This window comes from Schistosoma mansoni (genome assembly GCF_000237925.1).
Source record: "Schistosoma mansoni, WGS project CABG00000000 data, supercontig 0214, strain Puerto Rico, whole genome shotgun sequence".
NCBI classification, from domain to species: domain Eukaryota; kingdom Metazoa; phylum Platyhelminthes; class Trematoda; order Strigeidida; family Schistosomatidae; genus Schistosoma; species Schistosoma mansoni.
In genome coordinates, this window is record NW_017386083.1 from 134,289 (window position 1) to 159,074 (window position 24,786).

The 24,786-nt window shown below is 36.6% G+C and overlaps 1 protein-coding gene across 1 annotated transcript; it reads left to right on the plus strand.

The window, feature by feature from the left end:
- Window positions 1-663: 663 nt before the first annotated feature.
- Window positions 664-23,079, plus strand: Smp_054610 (hypothetical protein; the record flags this gene model as incomplete). Its single annotated transcript, XM_018792488.1, has 16 exons — window positions 664-854; window positions 894-1,005; window positions 1,041-1,192; window positions 1,227-1,491; window positions 1,526-1,725; window positions 3,192-3,325; window positions 4,378-4,665; window positions 5,689-5,912; window positions 8,320-9,288; window positions 11,721-11,870; window positions 12,654-12,886; window positions 14,595-14,826; window positions 15,823-15,978; window positions 19,889-19,938; window positions 20,033-20,141; window positions 22,538-23,079. 16 exons carry the CDS (start codon window positions 664-666, stop codon window positions 22,742-22,744), a joined length of 3,672 nt encoding a protein of 1,223 aa, XP_018647229.1. The 3' UTR covers window positions 22,745-23,079.
- Between the last annotated feature and the right edge of the window lie 1,707 nt (window positions 23,080-24,786).

The following is a 24,786-nucleotide window of genomic DNA, read 5'->3' on the forward strand; positions in this document are numbered from 1 at the left end:
GGTTTCATCGGCATTCCTTAGACCGAAAAGCACTCGCAAAAATTCGTGGAGTCTGAAGGGAGTTATGGTAGCGGTTTTTGGAATATCGTCAGTAGCCATAGGGATCTGACTGTAGGCTTTAACCAAGTCGATTTTCGAAAAGACAGTTGTACCTTTCAAGGTAGCTGTCAAATCGTGAATGTTAGGCAACGGGTAACGACCAGGAATGATCGTTATGATTTATGAAATTTCAAAAAGGAACAGACTCAGAGTTTATAGGTTGGTGTACCAGATCACGTCAGGCTCAGCAATGAAGATACCACAGGTATTACAGGTTGACAACACTTCACCAGTCACACCTTCCATAATTGAATCGCATACACTCAATGAAATCAAAAGTCAGAAGCGAGCAGGTTGGAAGACATATTTGATGGATTATCAATATATCGAGAAGTGACTGATCTAAACTGGCTAGTGATCACAGGAGACGTTGTGCACGCCGTTCCAACTCATGATCTGGTGCGGTTGTATGACCGAGCGCCTTCAGCTAGGTAAGTGCATTAAAACTAATATGGTCAGCATCCAGTGTAGAACACATACCACTGCAACCGGCACGTTCTGAATTTTCCACAACGGGGCTGGACTCTGGATTTTGTTCCATAGGTACTGAGAATGTGTTATACCATGATCACTTCTTTTGTTTCCGTCCTTCAGTTTCTAAAAAAATGTGGTTTGAAGATTCGTTTGGCTGCAGCACTATTTGAAAAGTCTTCGTTTCGCGGGGAAGTTGATATCGTTTTAATGTCCATAACTAAGGGACCTGTCAATGTTCATAAGAAGGGGTTAACTTCAGCAGTTTATGATATTCATGGACGGTAAGGCCTCATGTTCTGGCCGTATGTTATTTTATTCAGCTGTATAGTTACTGGTGGATCAGATGGGAAAATCAAAGTCTTTGAATCGCTTGATGACGCTTGCCCTGTTGAACACATCGTTGGAGAAAAAATCAATGCTATTGCTTGCCGAGTAGGTATTAGACATTAATTTTAATTTCGAGTTAGTATGAAAACGTCATTGTTGCTACTGAGGGAACTTACGTCCACATTCTTCAGATGGAAGATGGTCTTCCTGACGGTGTAGCTACCCGCTTTACTGCAGAAGTCAATCATTTAGCTATGAACAAAGACCTTAGTAAGATAGCTTTGTGTAGTAGGTAGGATATTGCTCCATGTGGTTTATATTAGTAGTGATTTCTCGGTCAAGGTTGTAGATCTTTCGGGCCATGATAGCGACCGGGAATTGGTTTTCAATGGACATCAAGGAGCTGTCCTGAGTGTGGCTTTTGACCCTCTCGATGTATTTATAGCTTCTGCTTCATGTGATGGTAGTGTCCGTCTCTGGGATCTAGTAATTGGGAAGGAAACAAAGTGTATTTCTACGCTTGTGAAATGCAACGATCCTCTCTTTGCTCCAAGTTACTGTAGATTATGCTGGGAGAGCACAGTTGGGAAGGTTTGTCCATATCGATTCATGTTCCATTTGTCAGTTCTTACTTGTGCCGGTTGATAAAGAAATCAGAATGTTTGAACGAGTGTGTTGGAGTTTACTTTGCTCCCTATCCTGCCCTTCAGTCGCTCAAGCATACAATATATGCGCTTCTTCACGGGATGGCAACCTTATTTCAGCTGGGTCTTTAGATGGGTGGATTATTGTTTGGCGTGTTGAAGACAGACAACCAATTCATCGGTATGATATTTCGTGTTTGACATACTTATTAAAATCTTGGTTAGACTATAATTTATGGATCACCTTTGAGCAACGCTAAAATTACCTTGGAGTGTCCACCTACTTACCGGGGTTAAGAGTTGTATATTAGTGTCAAGAATTAAAATTAGGATTTACAGTTGAATGTTGGGGTCAGGAATTAGATTTAATGTTTTTATCACGAAGTGACATCAGTTATAATGCCAAAATGGTATCTAACCAAATTAATAAACAAATTTCGCTCCAAGATCTATCTTTAATGTGATTGATCTCGCCAAAGTCTCCATAAGTTTAAGCACTCATCCAACTGGCTGGTCAGTTTCTCGCTGCTTTTAAGTTATATATTATTGTTGGCTGTCACAGTAAATGTATACCGTAATGTTACTGGACTGATATTTTTTTTATTTATTTAAACATGAATATTGGTGCAAAGGGGCACCAGACAAATATGCGCCATACAAATCTCATTTGATTTGTGTGAGGGCTGTGATACTACCCGGGTGCTCAAACCGAAACAGGTGATTTTCTTAGGGGTCACACCCGGAGCCTTTAACCTAAAGGTCTGATCCACAAGGCAGTGGAGCAACGTAAAGAGATGCAGTTCCATGGTAGCCGGCGACCAATAATTGGTTTATGCGCCATTCGTTCCCTCAGGATCCTGAAGCCAATGTTCACCATTGGTTTGGAATCAGGGTTTTCCAACTCCCCTAGGTGGATCCTAGGTGAACATTCGCTTTTTGACCTCTCAAGTACGTAAACAACACCCCTGCTAAGATAAGGCAGTGTGTAGAACTTCCTTGGCAGAGGCTGTATACGCGTGGCCTTGTGAAAGCATTTCGCGAGGGCGGTCCCTTTTCACTCTCGGCCGTATCAGGGCATTTTGGGGCGCTGGACTGATAGACCTATGATTGCCGAGTTACATATCTGGATAACTACTTTAAGACAAATAGTCTTAACTCAATTTCCAACGATGAGTTTCGGCGCTTTGGACCCACCGTTCATGGCTGTGGTACGTATCCAAAGACAAAATTAACAGTTAAATTACTTCTTACACAGATATTTATAAGCAGCTACCGGTAATCTCGCCATTTTGCTGCGTGTCTATAAAAGAATCCAAACGTGCCTAGAATTAGGCGAAAAGGTGACCCACGTTATCCAAAATTGTCTTAGAGAAATGAAAATAAATCGATAACAAAACCCATAATTGACCGTCGTGTGGACTTAAGTCGTTAGATTAGAACAGGATTCGTGTTCAAAATCAGCCACGTGATGTTTCCTTCAAGTTGGTTACATTTTTAAATACTTGATTGTTATTCACCTTACGATAATAAGTCAGTATGTTTAGTGATCGCCGAATATTTACTCGAAATTAGTAAGTTGTTTCTTGACTTGTCAGTGCTATTTGGAATTAATATACTGAATAACTTTTAAATGTTTCTTGTTAATAGTATTCGTGATCCGTCTCATAGTCGGATTTGTAGCTTATTTTGGCATCCTCTCGACAAAAATCTCCTATTCGCAAACGAAAATGGATCTGTGGGACTTGTTCACGCTCCAGACCACCAGGTATTTTTCTTCTATTGTTTTAAACATTTTTGGTACCAGTATTGGGTCTGCCGAAATTCGTTTCAGCACGTAATAAATTTCAAAATAGAGATGTCGAATATCAGCTTCCTATGTAAACCCATGTTATCAACAACAAGAAGGTGGAAACTGTCATAAGATCCAAGGAAATGGTTTTGACATTATTCATTCTTGTAATCGTGATTGGTAATGATGAAATGTTTAGGGGTGCTTTTCTGTGTCCAGAATATTGCTCCAAACTAGTCTGCGCTGGTGTTTTGTTTGAGTATTGGTAGTCAAGTAGTTTGGCGTATTGTTTACCCTATTTACTTTGCAACCCATTAAATGTGGGCTTGTAAAACCTTGACCCATTCATAACGGTTGTTAGGACTATGATGTCTCATACAGCAGTTGCAGGAGACTTGAGAATATCTATCGTTAGATGAAGATGCATTGCAGGGATTTACCTACATGAGGTTATGAAGCATGGCTCGTAAAAATAAAAAATCGAACTACAGATATTCGATTAGCAACACAGGCGAACAAAACGTGAGACTCTAAGATAAACATGGAGTTTACTTAATTAAAGGTAGAAAATCAATAAAGACCACTAAATATTCAGCATTTAAAAATCCAGAGCGACCACATATGTACAATTGTGATCGTGTTTGAAACGCATCGTCGGGGTTTTCTGACTCCTAAGCATCTAGTTTACCAATAATAAGTTTTAAATTCCTTAAGCGACGTTAAGTTATGTAATAACCAATTTTACATCTTTTTATTACCTCGATGTGTAGAATTCAAACTACACTTGTTTTGAGCTTGGTGTTGTAATCTCAAATAGTACCATTTTGATTAATATCAAATGCTTCCCTGTGAGAGTACGTTGAGAACCTCATGGTCTCGTGACCATGTGTTCTATGATTTCGTTATTCTAACACCTTTTAAATGATATATCTACCTGTTGGTGCTGCTTTTTCTTGTTCTAATTCTCCAAGCCTTCTAGAGATCCATTGTCTCCGAATAGAATAGCTCAGTTAATGGGTTGTGATGAAGACGGTGATACTGCAGATCTCTTAAGTGCGGCTGCAGCTCAGGCGGAATCTAGCAGACTTTTAACTGACGACGATGTCATCCTCCACTCAAACGAGGATGATAGTAGTTCTGATTCCATTGATTTATCTCGAATCAAATCTGATTACATGTCACTCAATGATGAAGCTGAGGAGAAACAAGCTCCTACAGAAGTAGAAATCAAAGCGACTGTTCCTATTATAGAAGATAATATTTGCCCAAAAAAGGATAACGTCACAACCCAATCTTTGCAGAAGGCTTTCCAGTCAGGTGCAACACCACTTGGTGAGCAATATGTATTTTTTGTGTAGTTTGATTGAAAATAAGAGCATAGAAACATGCCATGCTTAGGTGGTTCTATGGATTTAGGCCAACAGTGGCATCAAATGCATTTGTTTATACGTTTGATTTCAAAACTTATAATGCATGGAAGCTTCACGTAGTTATGTGATTATTTCTTTCTGTTTAAATCCAAATCAAGTCCTGTAAAAATACTCGTATACATAGATTAATAATACCAATAGTCTAGAGACTTTGTAGTTATTAATAGTATTTGAATTATAGTATAAACTAGTAATCTCAGAAACAACGCAATTTAATCAAGTATTAGATGAACACGAACGAATGTATTGTATTTGGAATTCAAAATGAAGCAGCTATCAAGTACAAAGAAATCATTGGTTCATATAAACACCACATTTATATCGCCATTAATTATTCATGTAATCTCCTTCATATTCTTTTGATTTTATTGGTACGACCAAATGCCTCAAGTTCGCGACTACGTGACGATCGGAGCCATTATATCAATTAGACATGTATATTGCCAGTTTTCTAATTGTCCAAAGAAACTGATAGTGTTATATACCTTGTATTTAATTGAGATTTGATGAGAATGAACTGTCACTAGTGGATTTTCTACTTTAATATTGTGTAATAAGATCTTGTTTCCTACTTCAAATAACAAGTACGACAGCCCTGCATCGATAAGCATATGTTGTTTTCAGTACTTAATTACCCAGAAATACCGCATATAATACTCTCAGGAACCGCGATCATGTTATTAATCACTCGAACAAATACCTTTATTTTAGTCATCTTAAGAGTCACTGAACAACTATTATTTTTTTTTAGATAAAATGTAAAATTAAAGTGAGGTATCTGACCCCTTGAGCTGTTTCATCGATAATTATGACTGTATGTATCAGTCAAAATATGTGACTTTATAGGTTTAATTTTTTTCAGATTTTATAATATCTGCAAAACTCATCGTGTTTTGCTTTTTATCCATCTTTTTTCCAACGTCAGGTTTTCGCGAACGTTTCATGGTATGGAATAGAATCGGTATCGTGACACAGTTCAGGGACACAGCTGAATACCAGGCAGAGGATGATGCTTCAAATCAGTCTTCTGGGGGAAGTATAGAAGTAGAATTTCATGATAATAGTTTACATCATAGTTTGCGGTTATCCAATAGTTCGGGCTATTCTATGGCAGATCTAAGTCTAACTGCCTTGTTGCTAGCATCTAAAGTATGTTGTGCACTTAGGGTTGGATTTCATTATTATCATTATTATTTCTGAGTCATCCAAAACTTATTGTAATATTGAAATGATGGAGGATGTTTGTAGTTCAGGGTGAGGATTTCAATGGTGTCTTTTTATCTGGACTGTTTAACACTAGTGGAGCTTTCCTTGTCTTCCTTGACATCATCAGCTCACACTTCAATAAGTTTTGTTGTATTTTTGATCGTTATCAAAGTAATGAGAATCAAAATCGGAAATATATGTTTTTGTATACAAAACAGTAACTGTCAGGCTTAGACTGGTCTAAACTGTGTACTGCTGTTAACAGCTGTTCTTCACTGCCTCGTTTGAGCATTCATTTGTGTTTATAAGTAGCAGTGAGTCAGTCAGCTACAACGTAGGACCAGGGACATACATGCATCGGTCCAAGTTGCCACACCTCATCAGCACAACAAGATAAACACTAAGCTCATAGGACTAGTTACTTCAATGGTGTGTAAGAAAGAATTAGTTTGTAGGAAGAATGGTATAGAGCAATTTTAATCTCACAGTTTAAGAGAAGACAAAGAGTGTATACACCGACGCCATTGTGATCGATTCAGAACCCTGTCACCCAGTGTCCAACCATTGGTTACGATAGTTACGTGGACCCCAACCAGGTAGTCTGCATCTACCAACATGGCTCAGACTAGAAGTCAGTGACTTCAGGGACTGATGCCACGTTTTGGTTTTATATTGCATATACTATAGCACTCAGGTTTGTTTGAATTGTTTTAAATGTCCGATAGATTTTTTCAAAGATATTATAACTGTATATTTTGTAAAAACCTAAATATGACTAGTAGGTGAAGTGATCGCTGTATATATTTAGTTGATTTAATTTTATTCTGACCACTCACAGTGCATCTGAACTTTCATATTGCTTCAAACTACTAATAGTTTAATAATCGATTAGGAACAAAAGTGATCAATAAACTGCAGTTGTACTCAACAATATTTCTATCAGGACTCATATATTCAGTCTTATCTACTTATAAAATATTACTGTTAGCTAGACAAGAGCTTTGTAGATACGTTATTCGCTAGCAATCGTACTCTAAAACTTTTAATTGAACAAAATCACTGAACTAAACTGTAGTGACTTGATAGTCTCGTAGGCTCTTTTCTTTCGCTGGGTTATTAGCTGGAAACAAGTTTTTTCTAAGATTAGCTATTTTCTAGAATAAATATAAGAAATAAGGTTGAATGTCTGATTGAAATGTTAGTGAAGATGGATATTTTAGATCGGTTCGTGTTGGGATTAACAGTCAAAAGTGTTTCATTAAATAGGATTTACTACGGCCTAGAATCTCGTTCATCTGCATCTTAAAAATGATGTAAGTTCGTCTGTGTTTGAACTAAAAGGGATGAACTGTGCAATTAACATCCTTATCCATTTATAAGTAGAATACCTGAATATTTAAACTATAGGATTTCAGACAATAATATAATCAATGGTTAATTTTAATGTATGACTTCTGTAGTACCAAAGTGCGTAGTCCGGGTTAAAGGATATCTATTATCTACAATTTGCTTAAAAGTTCAGTAAACTAGTTTGTTATCCTCTCCTTAAATGCAGTTAATAAATCTCGTAAAATCCCAATGGGTTGTCATTTTCAATTGTGGCTATCTTTCTAATCTCACAATATTCGAATAGATTTTGGGTAACCGTAAATTATTTAAAAATCTATTCAGATGTTTTTCGCAAGGTTATCAAAATCTGTTGTTTTTCTTGAGAATTAATTGATCGTCTATAGTAAATCTAAATACCTAAGAAACTAGGACTTTTGGAAACCTGAAGGTAACTTCCAATTCCTCACTTTTGACTCCCATAATTATTGCATACTATGCTTTTAAATATGCGATAAGCATAGTTATCATGCTAAGGTAGGTGTCACCTGTCGTCAAAAAAATAAATCTTGTGAACTAGTGATGAAGTATACGACTTTTGAGTTGCTGTTTTTACACCGCCCTGAAATTGACATCAGAACGTTATTAATACGTTTTTATCCATTAATCAGGGATTGCTATAAAATCTAGTTTTCGTCCCAGTTAATGTAACCCATAGTTGTTGCTAAGTTTTTCGCATAGCAGGTTAAAAGCAAATATAGGACAAAAATAGGTTGGTTGGAATTCAAACGTCCTTCAATATTCGTTTTCCAAAGTTCATTTGTTTCAGCTTCACGACTTTAATTATATGGTAACTTGGACTGATGCATATATGTGCCTGGTCCTACGTTCTACATAACTGACTGACTTAATCGGCTTTTAATGTTAACATAGACTCGAGTCACTAATTTTCTGGTTTATTTTGATAACATATGTAAAAAGACAATTTATTCATGCTCTAATATAGGTTTTTCATATTGTTTAGGGTTCAGACGACCCCAATCTGGATGATTTGAATGATGATGAGCAAAATGAATTATATGACCTTAGTCGCATCGCCATATTACCACTCGATGTTGGCAGTTCAAACATCGGAGATACCTCTGCAGAATGGACTACAACTCTTCCACCTGGCGAATTATGTGATGCAGTATGCTTAGTTACTGAAGAGGGTAATGATAGGACTGAAAGTCCTGGTTATGCTGTTGTCGCTACCTCAAAGCGCTTGCTGCGCATTTTTACTCAACCTTCCCCTTCTTCATCCGTGGCTCATTCGAATAATTTACATCTGCTTCAGATAAATAAGCTAGGTTCGCCACCCATTAGTCTCTCTGGTCACCACACTGTTGTCTTAGCAAGTCATCCTAGTAATCCTATTTTGGCTGTGGTAACTTGTAATGTAGTAGGAGAATTAGAATGGAGAGTGTTTTACTTGGGAGGAATTATGCTCGGATCCAACCGGACTGCAACTCCATTATGGATGAAAAGTTCCTTATCTATCTGGCAACATTTACCACTTAGTCCTCCGTTAAAACATAATACCTCCCTTGACACTTCAGTAGTTCGCTTAACTTGGTTTGGGTTCTCTGATACTGGAGGATTGTTTACATATGACTCTAATGGAGTCGTACGACGACTTATTCATGGCCGTTCCCAAAGACACCCTGAATTTCATTGGGTTCCTATATGTGATACAAGAAGTTTATTAAAGCAAAGCAATAGGCGAACAGATAATTATTTCGTTGTTGGTGTCCTAGAATCTTATGAATCCGTAGAAAATTTGTCTTCTGAAAATAAGAATGATTTGAAATCCAATGTCGTTGGGTTTGGTCAACTTCAAGCAATTTACTGCAAAGCCTCAAAATGGCCAAGAGTTTTTCCACGACCTGTGGTGTCAAATATACCCTTCCGTTTACCTTTATGTGCAATGAATACTGATCAAAGTGATTTGGAGGTGAGTTTTACAAGTACTTGTGAATTATAACGTTATGTTTATCACTTTCTACCATTTAAAGTCAGTATTATGATTTCACATATGCCGAATGATTAATTAGCTTATGATATCGTATCATTACAGTTGCAGCGTGATGTGGCGATCCAAATAAATCTTGGCTGGATCATGTTGCGCAACTGTTTTTTTGTACATTAAAACTTAGCATTAATTATATCTCTCACTAATATAATCGGATTTATGGCTTATTTTAATCCTTAGATTACCAGCCTAGTCAGTCTTTTTTGATTTTATAACTTTGGTAAGCCTACTAAACTTGAGAGAGCCAAACAATTGAAGCCAAAAGTAGTCATATTTGTCCTTTAAAGTTTGTTAAGATTGTCATAGTATCGACTACTACCAGTAGTCATGATATTAGTAACAATAAAACGTTTCTAACATTACAGAGCTTAGAAATTTTTAAAAAGTCAAAGGGGAAAGCATTTAACAGGGGTGAAAATGATCTGAAGAAACAATTCAAATATCATTGCCAAGATATATTTCATTCATTCCATGTATCTTAATGTTTATCAAAAGGTACAATGTAAGATTGCATCAAGATCGCCATATCTGACAACATTCCAAGCTATTCGGTTTCACGGTCTCTAGTACCCTATCTCAGCGGTTGTATTTGGGCAAATACTAATTCAACACAACTGTCCATCATTCTATGACTTCATATCATAAAATTAACAACCATTCTGCTGTTCTCACTGAAACGATATACCTAGGATGTGCTCGAGCTACAAAAACCGACATTTCAATTATTCACTATACCGAGCAGACATTGTTGGACCTCAGCATTACTTTCACGGTTTTTCTAGCGAACGCAACTAATCTTTTGGAAACGAAGACCGAACTCAAAGTATTCGGATATACTTAGCCGGGAGATAGGCTAGGATTAACAACCACAAAAATGACTGCTCTAACCGAAGCTTTATATACCTGAAATTATCAGATTTATGAAGACTTTTGCTAAAAATTTTCTAGAATAAACTGTTGGGTGTTCATTCAGCATGTCATTCATCACAAGTTGAACCATTTTTTGGACTGACGTATTCATTTGATATTGCATGGGTATAAGTTTCTCCTAATATACCATTGACTTAGATTAAATTCTTTGGTAATTATTGATAAATGATTTCTTCCTTTAAGGCCACTTTCTCATCAACGAGAAATAAATATTTATTACACCACTAGAGGAAAGCTAGGAGGTGGCCAAACCAAAACGTGCTATCAACCCATTGAATAACTGATTAGTGGATCGATCCGCGTAAGTAGATGCAAACTACTTGATTGGGATCCGTGTAATAATCTTAACCAACGATAGTTAGAGATTTTGAGTGAACTGTCTGAAAATCGCTCGCAATAACTCAGGTGCATTCCCGATTCGTCTTCCCTTAGATCTTAAGTTTCTGAATTATCTTATACTTGTTTTGATTATTCTACTCATTCACATTTCCCAAGCAAACTATGTTTCCTGTTTTCTGTAACCACTAACACTACTACTCTGGGATTTGTCTTGACAGTTTCATCTCATTGTGGTGATGTGGTGTGACAATTTGAACCTATGTACATATGTGACAAGTTCTCCGTTAAGTTTGACCAAATGACACCCATCCAGAGAATATATTTGATGGCTTTTTCTTGTTAGTTAAAATGGATCATTTGTTTGAATAATCACTTGTCGAGTAAATTAGTGGTTCAATCCTTGTCCCACCTACTTTGATTTGGGATTATATGGTACTGTTGAGTGCGTGCGATGTTACTGTCCATTCGCCTTCGAAATATGAGTCTGGTTATGGTTCATCTTTCCTTATTGTTATATCCCCTGGTGAATTATGAATGGTAACTCTAAGGACTATTTATCAACCAATGTATTATGCCTATTTCCTATTGTACAATTGTTACGTAACTAAACTATTCATATTCGTGTTTCTCTTATCATTAGCTTTATTTTGATCTTTGATTTATTATCATACGATTCTTGAGTTATAATCAGTTGATTGATTACTTTGGTTTGTATAAAAACCCAGTATGTTTGTAAATAATGATTCATATTGTCGAGGCTGTTATTTGTGTTCTGGACTCAACTGGCTGGACTAGGCAGATAGGAAGGACCGAATAGCACCCAAGACTGCTCGTACGATTTCAAGTATCATCGCTGCTCCGATCAATAAATTCACTCCTCTCTAATTGCACGTTCATATATATTACGAGTTCACACGATATAACACTTATCAACTGTGACTGCATTCTTCAGAATAATCAGTAACGAGATTACAGCGTCAGAAGGGATTGTAACCGAAAATATGGTAGTAAACAATACAGTTTTAATATTTTTTTTTTGCCTAATATCATTAAACAGGTTTACTGTTAATATCCTTTTTAAATAGGAAAATTATCTTCAGTGTTTAATCAGTGAGGACTGGCCTATCTGGGGTCCGAATACTACTGATGCAAATGAGGATATATTGTCACATTTGTTATCATTAAATACAAAGTCGCTGACTAAGCGCAAGGCAGTTCTGTTACGTCTTTTCGCTGTGAGTTTTGTTCACTTATCTTTATCTGTTTGTACTAATTTTAGTCATGTATCTAAATATAGATATTCACTGCAGACAGTGTCTTATGTTTTGCGTTTAAAATGTAGAACATATTTCTCGGATGTCTTCTTAAAGATTTGATGAGAAAGAAGTTGCAACAAGACAGTTGCTATTACAAATCATAAAGCTTATTGTGTGGCTCTAACGGAAATAAGTGAATTAGCAATCACAGACACCGTCAAAATTATAAAATGGTAAGAGATCGTTCGAAAACTAACGTGCAGCTTATGGGCGCAATAACTGACCAAAACGTTGAATGTACATCGATTTTCCGACTAACCCCAGACAATGCTATTGTGAGATATTAAAGAGATTTGTGTTTATAGGATATGACAATGTCTTAAAAAAGGGATAACGAATTTGAAGATAATGTTGTATAAATATATGGCAAAAGGTCTTGGGCAATCAAAATGTCATAATCTACTGAAATTATAATCTTTCAAAAATAAGGCAATGACGATGTGGAAAGAAATATTTATTGTTTCTTAATCATCAGCATATGGCACAAGAGTATAAAAATATAAAAATCCAGAGAACATAATGATTAAAAGTGAATTTAAGGGTACTGTAGGACAACGTTAAGCACACTATTTGCTTAGGCTAGAAAACTAATCACTATAACAGTTTCCATGTCATCAATAATTTTTTTGAATGGAAATTTCAATCCTTCCTTTCCATAATTACTGTTCCGGATTAACTCCTTTTTTGTTTTACTCCATGCAGCTGGCAGCAAAACTCGAATCTGACTGGGCTAGCCTCGCAATCGCTAATATGATGCCAGATGCAGCGACTGTTCAGCTTGCTATTAGATACGCTGGTCGGCTAAGGCGTCAAAACCTCGCACACCGTTTAGCAGGAGTCGCTTTGGAAAAAGAACGCCGTGTATCAGAAACTGTTGAAGTTAATGATTGGGATGATATACCACAGAGTTCAACATTTAAAGGGAAATATAATAGGTAAATATATTAATCGATATGTTATTATTTTTGGTTAATATTTTAGTGAGAAGTTTCAATTCACTAAATTACAGAATACTATTTTGAAACCGATTTATTAATTGAACTACCATCTTAAATTAGTCAAACTACGTGAATTCAGAATCGGGTAGTGTTGATGTCGTTGTGGTGAACAAAAACTCACGTACAGTAAACCATTTTATCATTTTACGCTAAGTCACATAGTATATTTTTAAAACATGAAAAATCATACATTAAATACATCCTTGAATTGTCCTGTACATACTCCATTATTCTTCCAATCATGTTATTATTCCGAATGCTTTTTGTTTCCCTTCTCTATTTCAATTTTCTGATGGTAAACAATCCACTTCCGATTGCTGCTACACACCATTTATATATGTCCGCACCATATCGTAATCTGTGAATCTATTTCGGCCAGTTTCCAGGATCAGGGTTCAACCAACTCTTCTTTTCATGAATAAACTGCATCAAGTTATACAGTTTGCTTTTATTATTATTTCCTTTTCTTCCATGACCCAGTTTCACATTGTATTCCAGTTTTCAGTTTGTGTCTAAGTGATAAGTACTTGGTAATAAGATTAGTTTACTTTTGTATTTCTAACACCTATATTTCACATAATGACTAAAGGTGTCCCCAGTTTTCATCGTTTAAGGATTTATAAATCTTACTAACGAACTGAATTGTGGAGACTCCTAACAATTACATCACTGACAAGAGTATGTATGTTCCTCATCGCTAATTCTAAGAAAATACTATTAAGAGAAAATAACATACGTGTGTCTTCGTTGTTAATAAAAGGATTTACCGTTGAAACTTTTATACTCATTCAACACTTCGAACAATTGATTTTTAGGGAGAATAGTCCCATTTGTTGTTGAAACCTTTGCCTACATACCTTATCTTGAGTTGTCTTTGTATTGTGTATTTATGGGTTTTTAAATTTTCCATGCTGGCAAATAAACCAGTCGCAACATTAAGGATGAGAGTCTTTTACATATATTATACGTTTTAAAATATCCTGTCGTATATGTGACTATTACTCTCCATGTATTATTCCTTTGGTCTAATTGTAATAATGTTTAAATCTGTTGCACAAATTGTTAGATAGACTTAAAATACTTAGCTGTGTTCGTTCTGTTTCATGAAGGTGATACTTCAGATTAAAAAAGTAATATCTTTGTATGCGATGAGACTGCAATTTATGGATAAACCGATGAAATTAAGAATATCAAGTCTTGGATTTGGGGATGAAATTCATTCATCTTATAGTTAAACAGCATTTTTGGCATTATAGGTGATGCCAGCTCGTAACGAAAACTTACTTTAGTTTCTAATCTCCATCTTAGTTACCCATATTAATTTATAGTCCTCTTTTGACCTTGGTGGGTTAGTGAGTTGTCTCAAGGTCACCTTGGCGTCGCTCACAGGTTGTCCGTAAATCATAATCCCACCTTCTATTCTGGATGGTTTGATTTGTCTAGAGTTTTAATATTCCGACTTTGGTAATCGTCTGTTGCTTATGTGATCCTAAGCTAAATTCGACCGTTTTTTATTAGAAATTGGTCAGCAGCATTTTCAGTTGTGCTATATATAATTAATTTCCCGGTTCGTGAATTTGAATTCATTTTTGTTTAGTGCATGCATACACTATGGAATTTAGTCTCATTTCCTAATGTTTTCTAGAGATCCTACTACGTTCTCAGGTCATTCTCCGTCAAACAACCGTATTCATTCTCATTCAAAGACTTCAAGACCTACAAATGATTCAGATTATCATGATGTGGCAGATACTTCGCTTGTTAGTTCAGGAACCGATGATGGTCATACCGATGTTTCCATTAATAATCTACCTCTAGCAGATTCCGAGTCTCTGTCTCATTCTGTGTTGACTCCCTCTTCACGAAATCCATTCAAAGTGAGTTAATAAAAACATATTACTATGTGTGTGCTTTCCAATGCGTGTTCGCATAGATAAAACAAAGTAGCGTTACCCTTCTAATTGAATGAATTGTTTTAAAGATGTCATAATGTGTGCAAATAGCTTGATGCTTGATGAACATAGTGTTTGTAGTTTCTCACTATTTACAAAACTGTCAAGTTTCGGGATTAGTAAAGACTAGGTCGCTGTTCACGAAACTATCATGGTATGCAATAATCAACCGTAATACCTGACCGAATGAATAAGGAATTGGAAGTAAAACACCATTCAATAAAATGAGTTTCCAGCATGCTAATATTAAGCATTGTAAACTGATCAGTCGGGTTAATTTCCTAGGATTCGCAATCAAACATATGTATGACGTTGCTTTCAATTTTGAATGGAAACTGAGCCTCTTTGGATACATCAGTTTTGTTAGATATACTAAAGTAGAATGTTTGAAACTAAAATCTACCGACTAGGTATGGTAGTAGACTACCTTCCAAACTGAGATTTCAAAGTAAAATCATAAAGCTTTTCATTACTTATAAACAGCAATTGTATTTTGTGTGTTGCACAAGTCATATATATGTGAGGACGGCCCATGGGTGAACTCGAGTAAGCTCTAAGAAGCTCAGAAGGAGCCGAAGATATTCCATCCAATCATCTTTTGGGAGAATATTCCAGAATCTCTACGTGTAGTTTCACTATCGGACAAATGCTAATAACCCCTGTATGCTGATTGATGGACTATAATATTGATTTCGTTTCTACTAAAAACTATGAATACGTAACAGTTTTGTACCATAATTGACACTGGAACAGCATTCCTTTCACGCGTCTTCTGTCTTATTTGCAATCTGGAAGGGTTCTAGCGTTCGGGTACTCAAGTTGTACGCAATATATTAAGAATCGAAGCTCTAGATATAGCAATATATTTTATTTCTAATCTCTAAGATGAACTTTTCTTATAAACTATCATTATTGTTTTAGTCTTCTCATGATCCGAAAGAAATCACACCCCGTTCAATCGCTCATGGAACTGAACTCTTAGATGTTTGGACACCTAAGACGACTGCTACAAACACCAAAGTTTCTCAGAAGCCTAATGTCAACAAAACTCAAAACAACAAAAAGCGTTCACTCGCCGTGAGTTTATTTAACCTTGTATTACGAGTCAGTAAATAATTTATCCTCATCAACTTAACAAATATTGCATTAAGTTGTTGCTTGCTCATGAATGTTGGTATGGTAATCAGTCAGCCAGTCAGTCACAACGTAGAACTTCGTACGTACGTACGTCAGTTCCACTTGTCATACCACATTAGCACAGAGATCCAGTTGTCGATTCAAACCCCATAGTGGTAGAAGTAGTAAGAGTATAAGTATTATGTGAAAGATAAGGGTTTGAAGATGTTATTCAAGGAGTATAATACGGTGAAATAAATTTGGAAAGAGAAAAAGGATACGGACATGAAGAATTCAGAAGATTAGAATTTGGCAGAACACAAAGAGTGGATGCACCTTCGCCATTGCCAACGATTTTGAGCCATGTCATTCAAGGTCTCTAACCATCGATTGCTATCATCTCGCGAATCCCAACCAGGTAGTCTACACCTACCAACATGGCTCAGTCCACTTGTCAGCGACTTCATGGATTTGTGCCATGTTTTGGTCTGGCCGCCACTAGCTTTCTTCCAACCTGCTCCTACACCATAAAGCATTGCACGTCGGGGCAGCCGGTGGTTGGGCATACGTAACACGGTCCCAGCCATCTCAACTGATAAAGTTTCACTACTTCATCAATCGATTTGCCATCCTTACCTAGTACCCGTTTCCTAACAACTACATTACTTACTCGGCGATCCCAGGATATACGAACAATACTTCGAAGACATCCACGATTGAATACTAGCAGCCTACGAATATCCTCTACTCTTATCGGCCATGTTTCACTGCCATAGAGTAGGACGGAACGAACTGCTGCACAATAAACCCGTCCTTTGGTTGGTAGACGGATATATCGCCTACGCCATAAATGACGCAAGTTTGCGAAAGCTAGACGAGCCTTTTGTATCCGTGCTGAGATTTCGTCACACACCAGACCACAAGGGCTGATGAGACTCCCAAGATAAGTGAAGCGGTCAACACGCTCAACTACTCCACTCCCTATCATTAGTTCAGGTGCCGATGCAACCCAATCCCGATGTAACATTTTGCATTTTGAGGGAGAGAATCGTATCCCGAACATGCCTGCATTGTTGCTTATAGTGGTTAGAAGGCTCTGCATTTTGTCAGCGTCTTTACCAAATAGAACTACGTCATCGGCGTATTCTAAGTCAACAAGTGAATCTCCTGGTAGTCAAATGCCGACTTACGGTCGAGAAGTACTTCGATTTTGGGGCGTCTGAATGTGTGTCTTTGTTCTAGGACCTGACGTAAAGTGAATATCTGGTCTATACAACCATGTCCAGGTCTAAAACCAGCCTGGTTTTCTCTAGTCTGCTCTTCACGAGCTTTGTTTAGGCGTCGAAGTATTATTGAAGCTAATATTTTAGACACTATATTAGTCAAACTGATCCCTCTGTGATTGTCACAAGAGGACTTTTGTCCTTTCTTATAGACTGGCACAATCAGTGATTGAGACCAGTCAGATGGGATTACGTCCAGTCCCCAGATTCTACCTAAGACCTCAGTCAATCTCGTTGCTAGTACTAGACCACCATCTTTAAAAATCTCAGGAGTAAACCTGTCAGGGCCTGCTGCTCTCCCTCGATATGGTAATAGTTCATTGTGTTGTCTGTTGGACTGCATGTTACGTACATATGGTTACGTAAGTTTACTGTTTATCTTGTTCCACTTTATTTCCATAAATTTGACTAGCTATGTTTGGTAATCACTTAATGATTCATATTGGAGTTAATGATAATCTGAGTAACTCAACATCACAATGCAGTTTTCTGTTGTTAAATATTAATTCCCTTACCGTTGCTGCTGCCTTGACGTGGTGGTCGGGCTTGCCTATCGTGATGAACCAATCGAGCTATGCTGGCTGGAACAATCGTTCCTCAAGGTCCTACCATGCCAGACAGGTTGGTTGAAGAGCGGTAAGACAAAAAGCAGCTAAACCCAAGGCCCGAAGGCAAAGTCGTACTGTTGACTGTACAGAGGTGTGAGGTGTGCAAGGGCAGAACAAGCACTATTAGAATTTATCCCCGTTAAAAGTCACCTGTGTGTTGTCCGGTTAAATGTCTCCGTAGGAACTCGGAAGGATAGGGACACACGTCGTTGTCTTTTCGTCGTTTCTGCCTACGCTCCAACGAACGGGTAATGGTGATCGTCTGTTGCAACTATGCTCGGACAATCGTTTATTTTTAGCAAGCACTAATTTTAAGCATAAGGAAAGACATCGTCCAACATGGCGACCACCTGCACCAAACCAACGATGGACCCAAATAGACCATATTGCCATCAGTTATCGTTGGAGAGGCTCGATAGAAGATTGTCGCTCGTACTGAAATACATGTTTAGACTCTGATCACGCTTTGATACGAGCAAGCATTTGTTTGCGCCTCACTGGACGCAGAAAAATTACAATAAGAAATGCAATAAGAAAAGAGGAAGTTTAGTGTTCAAAGTCGAGGTGGGAGGAGTAATAGGAATTGAAGGAGAAGATTGGTTATGAATACAGTGATCTTGAGTGCTGTTAGAGGTATGAGGGCAGTTATCACTTCCCGGTTGCCTACACCGTGGAAGGGTTTTTCTAGAGGTACCTGAAAAGGAAATTGGGTTAGAAGTGGTATTAATGACCTGAGAGCATGACCGCAGTGCCCAAGGGACAACTGCCTGAGGTCGGTCACACACGAACATTTTGTGGGTAATTTTTGTATTAGCTCCGTACTTGTTGGGACCTTACCGCCGCAGACGGATATCCGTGGGATAAGGCGAGGTGTGCATTTCTAGGGTGGACCTTTTCTAACCCCACCCCCTCCTTGTGAGAAGGCAGCATCGCTATTATTCTGGTTGTCTGAAGGAAACACCCTACTGCCGTCACACCTCTGTACAGTCAACAGTACGACTTTGCCTTCGGGCCTTGGGTTTAGCTGCTTTTAGTCTTACCGCTCTTCAACCAACCTGTCTGGCATGGTAGGACCTTGAGGAACGATTGTTCCAGCCAGCATAGCTCGATTGGTTCATCACGATAGGCAAGCCCGACCACCACATCAAGGCAGCAGCAACGGTCGGGCTTAGAAATGCATCAAGCAATTTTAATCTCACAGTTTAAGGGAGGAAAAATAGTGTTTACACCTACACCATTGTGATCGATTTTGAGCCATATCACCCAGAGTCTCCAACCATTGGTCACGATAGTCGTGTGAATCCCAAAGAAGTAGCTATATAGAGGTTGGTGAAAACGTCCTACAACGAGGTCCGAATATTCACTAAGAAGTTTCGACAAGGAGTACACTGCATTTAACGATTGTCTGTGAATGAATGGATACATTCAATCAGTTATGAATAAGTATGGTACTGAATATCGAGGTAAGATGGGAAAATACAAGTGCAAAATGAAGGATGTTTTTATTCGATCGTCATTCGAAAGTGATCAGATATTGGGCGAAATGAAGCAAAGATTAAAAGCAACTTTAAAAATTAGATTCCCTCTTGCGAATTTGATTTCAACATATACAACATTATGTCCAATAATACAACAACAAGAGCAGATAAATATGTCACATGTTACCTTCCATTTATAAATCCATGATTATCAATCGATTTGCTGGAGGATAGGATCTTGTTAGAAGCGTAAAATGATACATTGGTTTATATCTATCGGTTGTCTTGTGTGATTTTGATGAAAGATTGTAGTTTATCTATTCCTTATGCCTAAAAATCATATATATCTTAATTCTCTTGATCATTTTCAACTGAAAATTAGTAAAAACTTTGTTCTAACAAATTGATTGTATTGAAATTTCTTATATCGCTTTGAATCCTTAATTGCATCGTTTGTTCATTGAAAATGTATAAAAATAATCCCCTTTTTCATTGTTTATAGTCATGTCAACGATCTAAATTACCGAAAATGAAATCTGTTACTATAACAGAGTAAGTTTTTTTTCACACTCATATGACTTCCTATGGTTATTTTAAATTTTCATATTTAACCGTTTCTTATTATTTAATTCAAACATTTTGGTAGCGTTGATCAAGAATTCACTGATTGGTTTGAAGAAAATCGAGATACTTTGGAGGAAAGTTATCCAGAAGTGTCAGTTGAGGAGCTTGTTCGCATTGGACAGTCTGAATATGTAAGTGAATGATGAACTTTAACTAACTGTACTTGTTATCCAAGACTATCGTAAAGCATGATTTTATTTATGTGTGCCGATGACATTTTAAAATATGTTTCGTATATATTAAATGCTTATTGTATTTGGGAAGGATTTCGATTTCGCATTTGTGAACGTCATGAATAATAAACGTTGCGATTAAAAATAAAAGATAATCACACAATCGCTAACCATTATTGTTTTATTTAATATGGTTTCATTCTGTATTCCTTTGTAAATATCGTCCACGTAACTCACGAAGTTTCTAAACAACAGAGATCTAGGTATCAAACGTCTATCGTTATTCATTCATCCTAATTATGTTTTTTTTCTAAAAGTTACTTATAAGTGTTTGTGAAATAAACTTCGAATTTTCTGATAAAAGTCAGTCATTTTTATAAAAATGCATCTTTGATCATAGTTGACTTTTAAGATGTTTGGGAATATTTGTAGATGGACATTTACCATTTTTGTTGATTAAATGTAGTACTTCAAAGCTGAGGACATCCAGATATCTAAAGCTTCTGATACCATTGGTTCTCATTAATTCTTCCACACTAAGAGAGTGAAATCTATTTTGTTTCCTTGCAACTAAACAGATACATGGGGCCTTGATGGCTTGACGAATAATATTATTAATAATCTCACAGATTTTCATCTTAAAATACCGATTGTTACTCGTATACTTATTATTGATTTAAACACCGAATTACTGGTACAAGTGGGCACCAAAATAAACAAGAAAATTATATTGTTAAGAGGTGAAGGGAGGAAGCTGAGTTTGATAAGAAAAAAACAGTAGATGAAGCAGCGGTGTTCACATACAACTGAAAACGAATTTCTAAGTTTAAGAAATTCATCTCACTTTTGTGAAGAAGAAAAAAGGAAATTACAGCTGGTTCACCATCGACTTCTACTCGTATCTGATAAAGTTCGAAGCCAATGAGCTGCAATATATCTCGGACGCCACACACAGAGTCGTAAGAAACCAACAAATCCCATTCCTGTATAGCTTCCTTTTGTACCATACTGATCACCTCCCTGCTATTTCTAATAAATTCCAGCATCACCGAATGAAGCACGATGTAGAATTCTTCGTGATGGCATTCGTAGCGTATGTCTAACCTACTGAAACAGATGTCTTAAGATAGCGACACTAACTGAGTTATTGTCACTGCCTAAACACACATTCCAGAGTCTAAGCATTACTAACATGGTATTGAAACTGAATGTCAGGGATCCTTCAGAGACAACGACGGCCGGACACAGGGTTGCCTAACATCCTCAATTCGGAGAGATCAGGTTTCATAAGCAAAAGGCAGAAGCGATAGGTTGTAAACCTGACTTTTACAGCCGGTCCCAAAATATGTGTGGAGTCACGGGCTTCTGACAGTCTTATAAAAGGACTCCGCATTTCGGAAATGCAATGTACTTGCCATCGCTGCGAACATTGATTGCCAACTGACTAAGCACGGATTGCTTGGCCTAAGTATCATTACACAATAAGACAATATCATCTGCATAGTCAAGATCAAAACGTCATTTTCCAGGTAGTAGATTCACACCATCACCACGTAATTCCATCAGAATTGTTTCCAGAATGTCATCGATGTCAAAGTCGAAGAGAAATGGTGAGATTGGGGAGAAAGACAGGTGGTTGTATTTCTCCACTCTACATGGAATTTTATTATTACTAGGCTCACAGTTTAGATTAGAGGTATACAGTGTAGAATCTCGTACACTATTCACACAATTACGTATTTGCTGCTCTAAATTTTCAAAGCGCTGGTAATTTTACTATAATAAGACATGCTCATTGACAATCAATAAAGTTTGCATCTATATGAAGAGTAATTACTTAACATGGCTCTATTATTTATCACCCCGTTTGTAGTATTGCCGTCCTTTAAATACAAGTTGTCGGTAGATAAGTAGATAGGCATAATGTAGAATGTCACTTTGTCGTACAATGGGACACTGTTTAAATAAGAAAGAAACATGAAATTCAGAAAGTGTATTGAGATGAAACGTGAGTAAAGAAATGATATTTAAATGAATGATATATTTAGAGAAATATATGGACTACCTTCTGAGAAAACTGTTTTCTTCATCTGAAATTCCAATTCATAAACAGCAACTTTCCGATTTCCACTTCCGACTTTCAACCACTATTTCTGAGGTTCGAGTCCCGCTCTACCTGCGTCAGCTCGAGAAACTGGTTAGTGTTACAAACCTTCACATTTGTATTGTGGCACGAATGTTTACACGTTAACTGAGTTATATTTTTTTCAATGTCATGATTAAATAGTAAACAAATAGCTGTAATTCCTATTGATATATCTAAAGTTTGTTTATTTTTATTCATTCCATATTAGCGTTCCATAAAAAGTCAAAAAGACGGTGTTTTTGATGGAAAAGATAAGGAAAACCTACTACAAAATAATGTCAAACGTCCATTAAGTGAAAATGATGATCTAATTCAATGCAACTCCAGTGCTGCAAAGAGAAGACTATCTGAATTTGAGAATGATGTATCTAAAAGAATATCGTCATTCGCATTCTGTCAGAATTCTTCAAAATAATAAAGATAACCTATCTAATTTCAATTAAATTATGTGGCGTCACATTTGTATATTATGTTTAGACCGGTTTATTGTATCAATTGTTATGGAGCGATTTCTTCCTTTAAAAGGTGTAGTTTGTACTATCAAACCCATCTCATATCTCTAAATTATTTCCTTTCATAAAGTATTTGTATACATTTTTTTACTAGAAAATGTAATGCTTACCTTTGCTTGAATTTGTATCATATAAACTACCATGAAATACTGTTATGAATTTTCCTATCATCTGATCTTCAATTTCTGTACACAGTGTTTATTTAGGTTTAGCACTCAGAGTAAATCAACTCTACAAGAAGTGTCACAAACACCTTCTTTAGCTTTTAGCTGTTTCACTCTATTTTTCCACTATCAAATGTCGTCTCCAATAACTTGTGATTGTTTCTGGGTATGTGAAATGCTTAACTATTCCAAAAAGTGAGAAATCGAAGCTTCAGTTCTAAGAAGTAGTGACATTTGAACTCGTTTTTAAAGAGTACTGATTTCAAAAGGTAATCTTCAGTCATCGGAAATATTGTTTAGTTCTATTTAATGGATCATAGACTTTTTTCGATGTGTCAAATATATAATCATGGCTGGCATTCGATTCGCAACAAAATGTGACTATCAGAATTATGTAGTTAGCCAAAGACATTCCATTGAGAGACAACACAGTTTTAGGTTATGAGTACTAATGACAAATACAAAGCACTAGTTTCTGCCTGGCCCTACACATCACTATTCGACCTACAAAATTTACATATTTAGGTTCATACAGGAATATTATTACTAGTTTTTTGGTGTCCATATTTTTTGGTTGGTTTTTTCTCAGAAAAGCGAATCTGCTTCATTACATCAATTTCACAGGCCAGTGAAGACTTCCTTCGTAGACTATTTATAGCTACAAATGTATTTCTTCAAAATATGGACGTACTACATTTTGAATAAAGATCAACGGTCCTAGGAGAATAATATGAATTCATTTATTTCGCGGTTCCTCCTCAGCTACTTATGACCTAGAAACAATAGTGGCAATCATCAAGAAACGAAACAGGTATTCGTATTTTATCCGAAAAGCCTGAAATAAAATTGAGATGTAAAATAATAGACAACAATAACTGGAAGGATTAAGAGAACGTTCGGATATTTTTTTCCCTTACAGGTTTAATATATAATTACTCTGGAAGACAAAACTGGAAAGAGCAAGAAAAGATAATTTTCCAAAAGTACTTATTATCTTGCGGGACCTTTAAAACATTAACCTCATGTCCACTGTCGAACAACAGCCCTGCTGAACACTTGTTATCTTCGTGGTCATTCATCTCAAAGAAAATCCCACAAAACATATGGGAAAGTGTGGACTGTTGGATTCCAGCTAAATAATGAATGTCCTTGGCGAGGTTAGTGTTCACTTCTGATGAGTCCTAAATGGCTTAAAACAGTCGTGGTGGTCCAGTGTGTGCTGATTTTCAATGGCTTTGCAAAGAGGATCGATTCGCAATGGAAATTACTTTTAGCATACTCACTATATGAAAAACTCAATACTCCTACCTTTTTTAGCATTTTTGAAACTAATAATTTAACCCACCAAATTCAGGTTTACGTTCTTGGCTTTGAGTCACATTTTCTGGAGTAACTAGTTGGTTAAGAATATCTAAGATTTCTAGAAATACTGCGAAAAGTTAGCCAATCATTTTGATCGAATAAAGAACGCTTGTACACTGACATCAATTAGTTATAGAAATGTTTATCAGCGACCACAATGTAATATATATATATATATATATATATATATATATATATATATATATATAGCGATTAATTAGATTCGGTTATTATATGAATCGACAACATGACGCAATTTATTGTATCTCAGTCGAATTGTCTGCATCATAGACTGGGTTTAAGAATTTAATTTGTTTTTAAAACTTAATTAATTTTGAAGGGTTAAATGAAGAACAGTTGAAGCTTTGGAAATAGACATACAATTATTATTTTTCAAATTACGAATTCTCTTTAGGAGC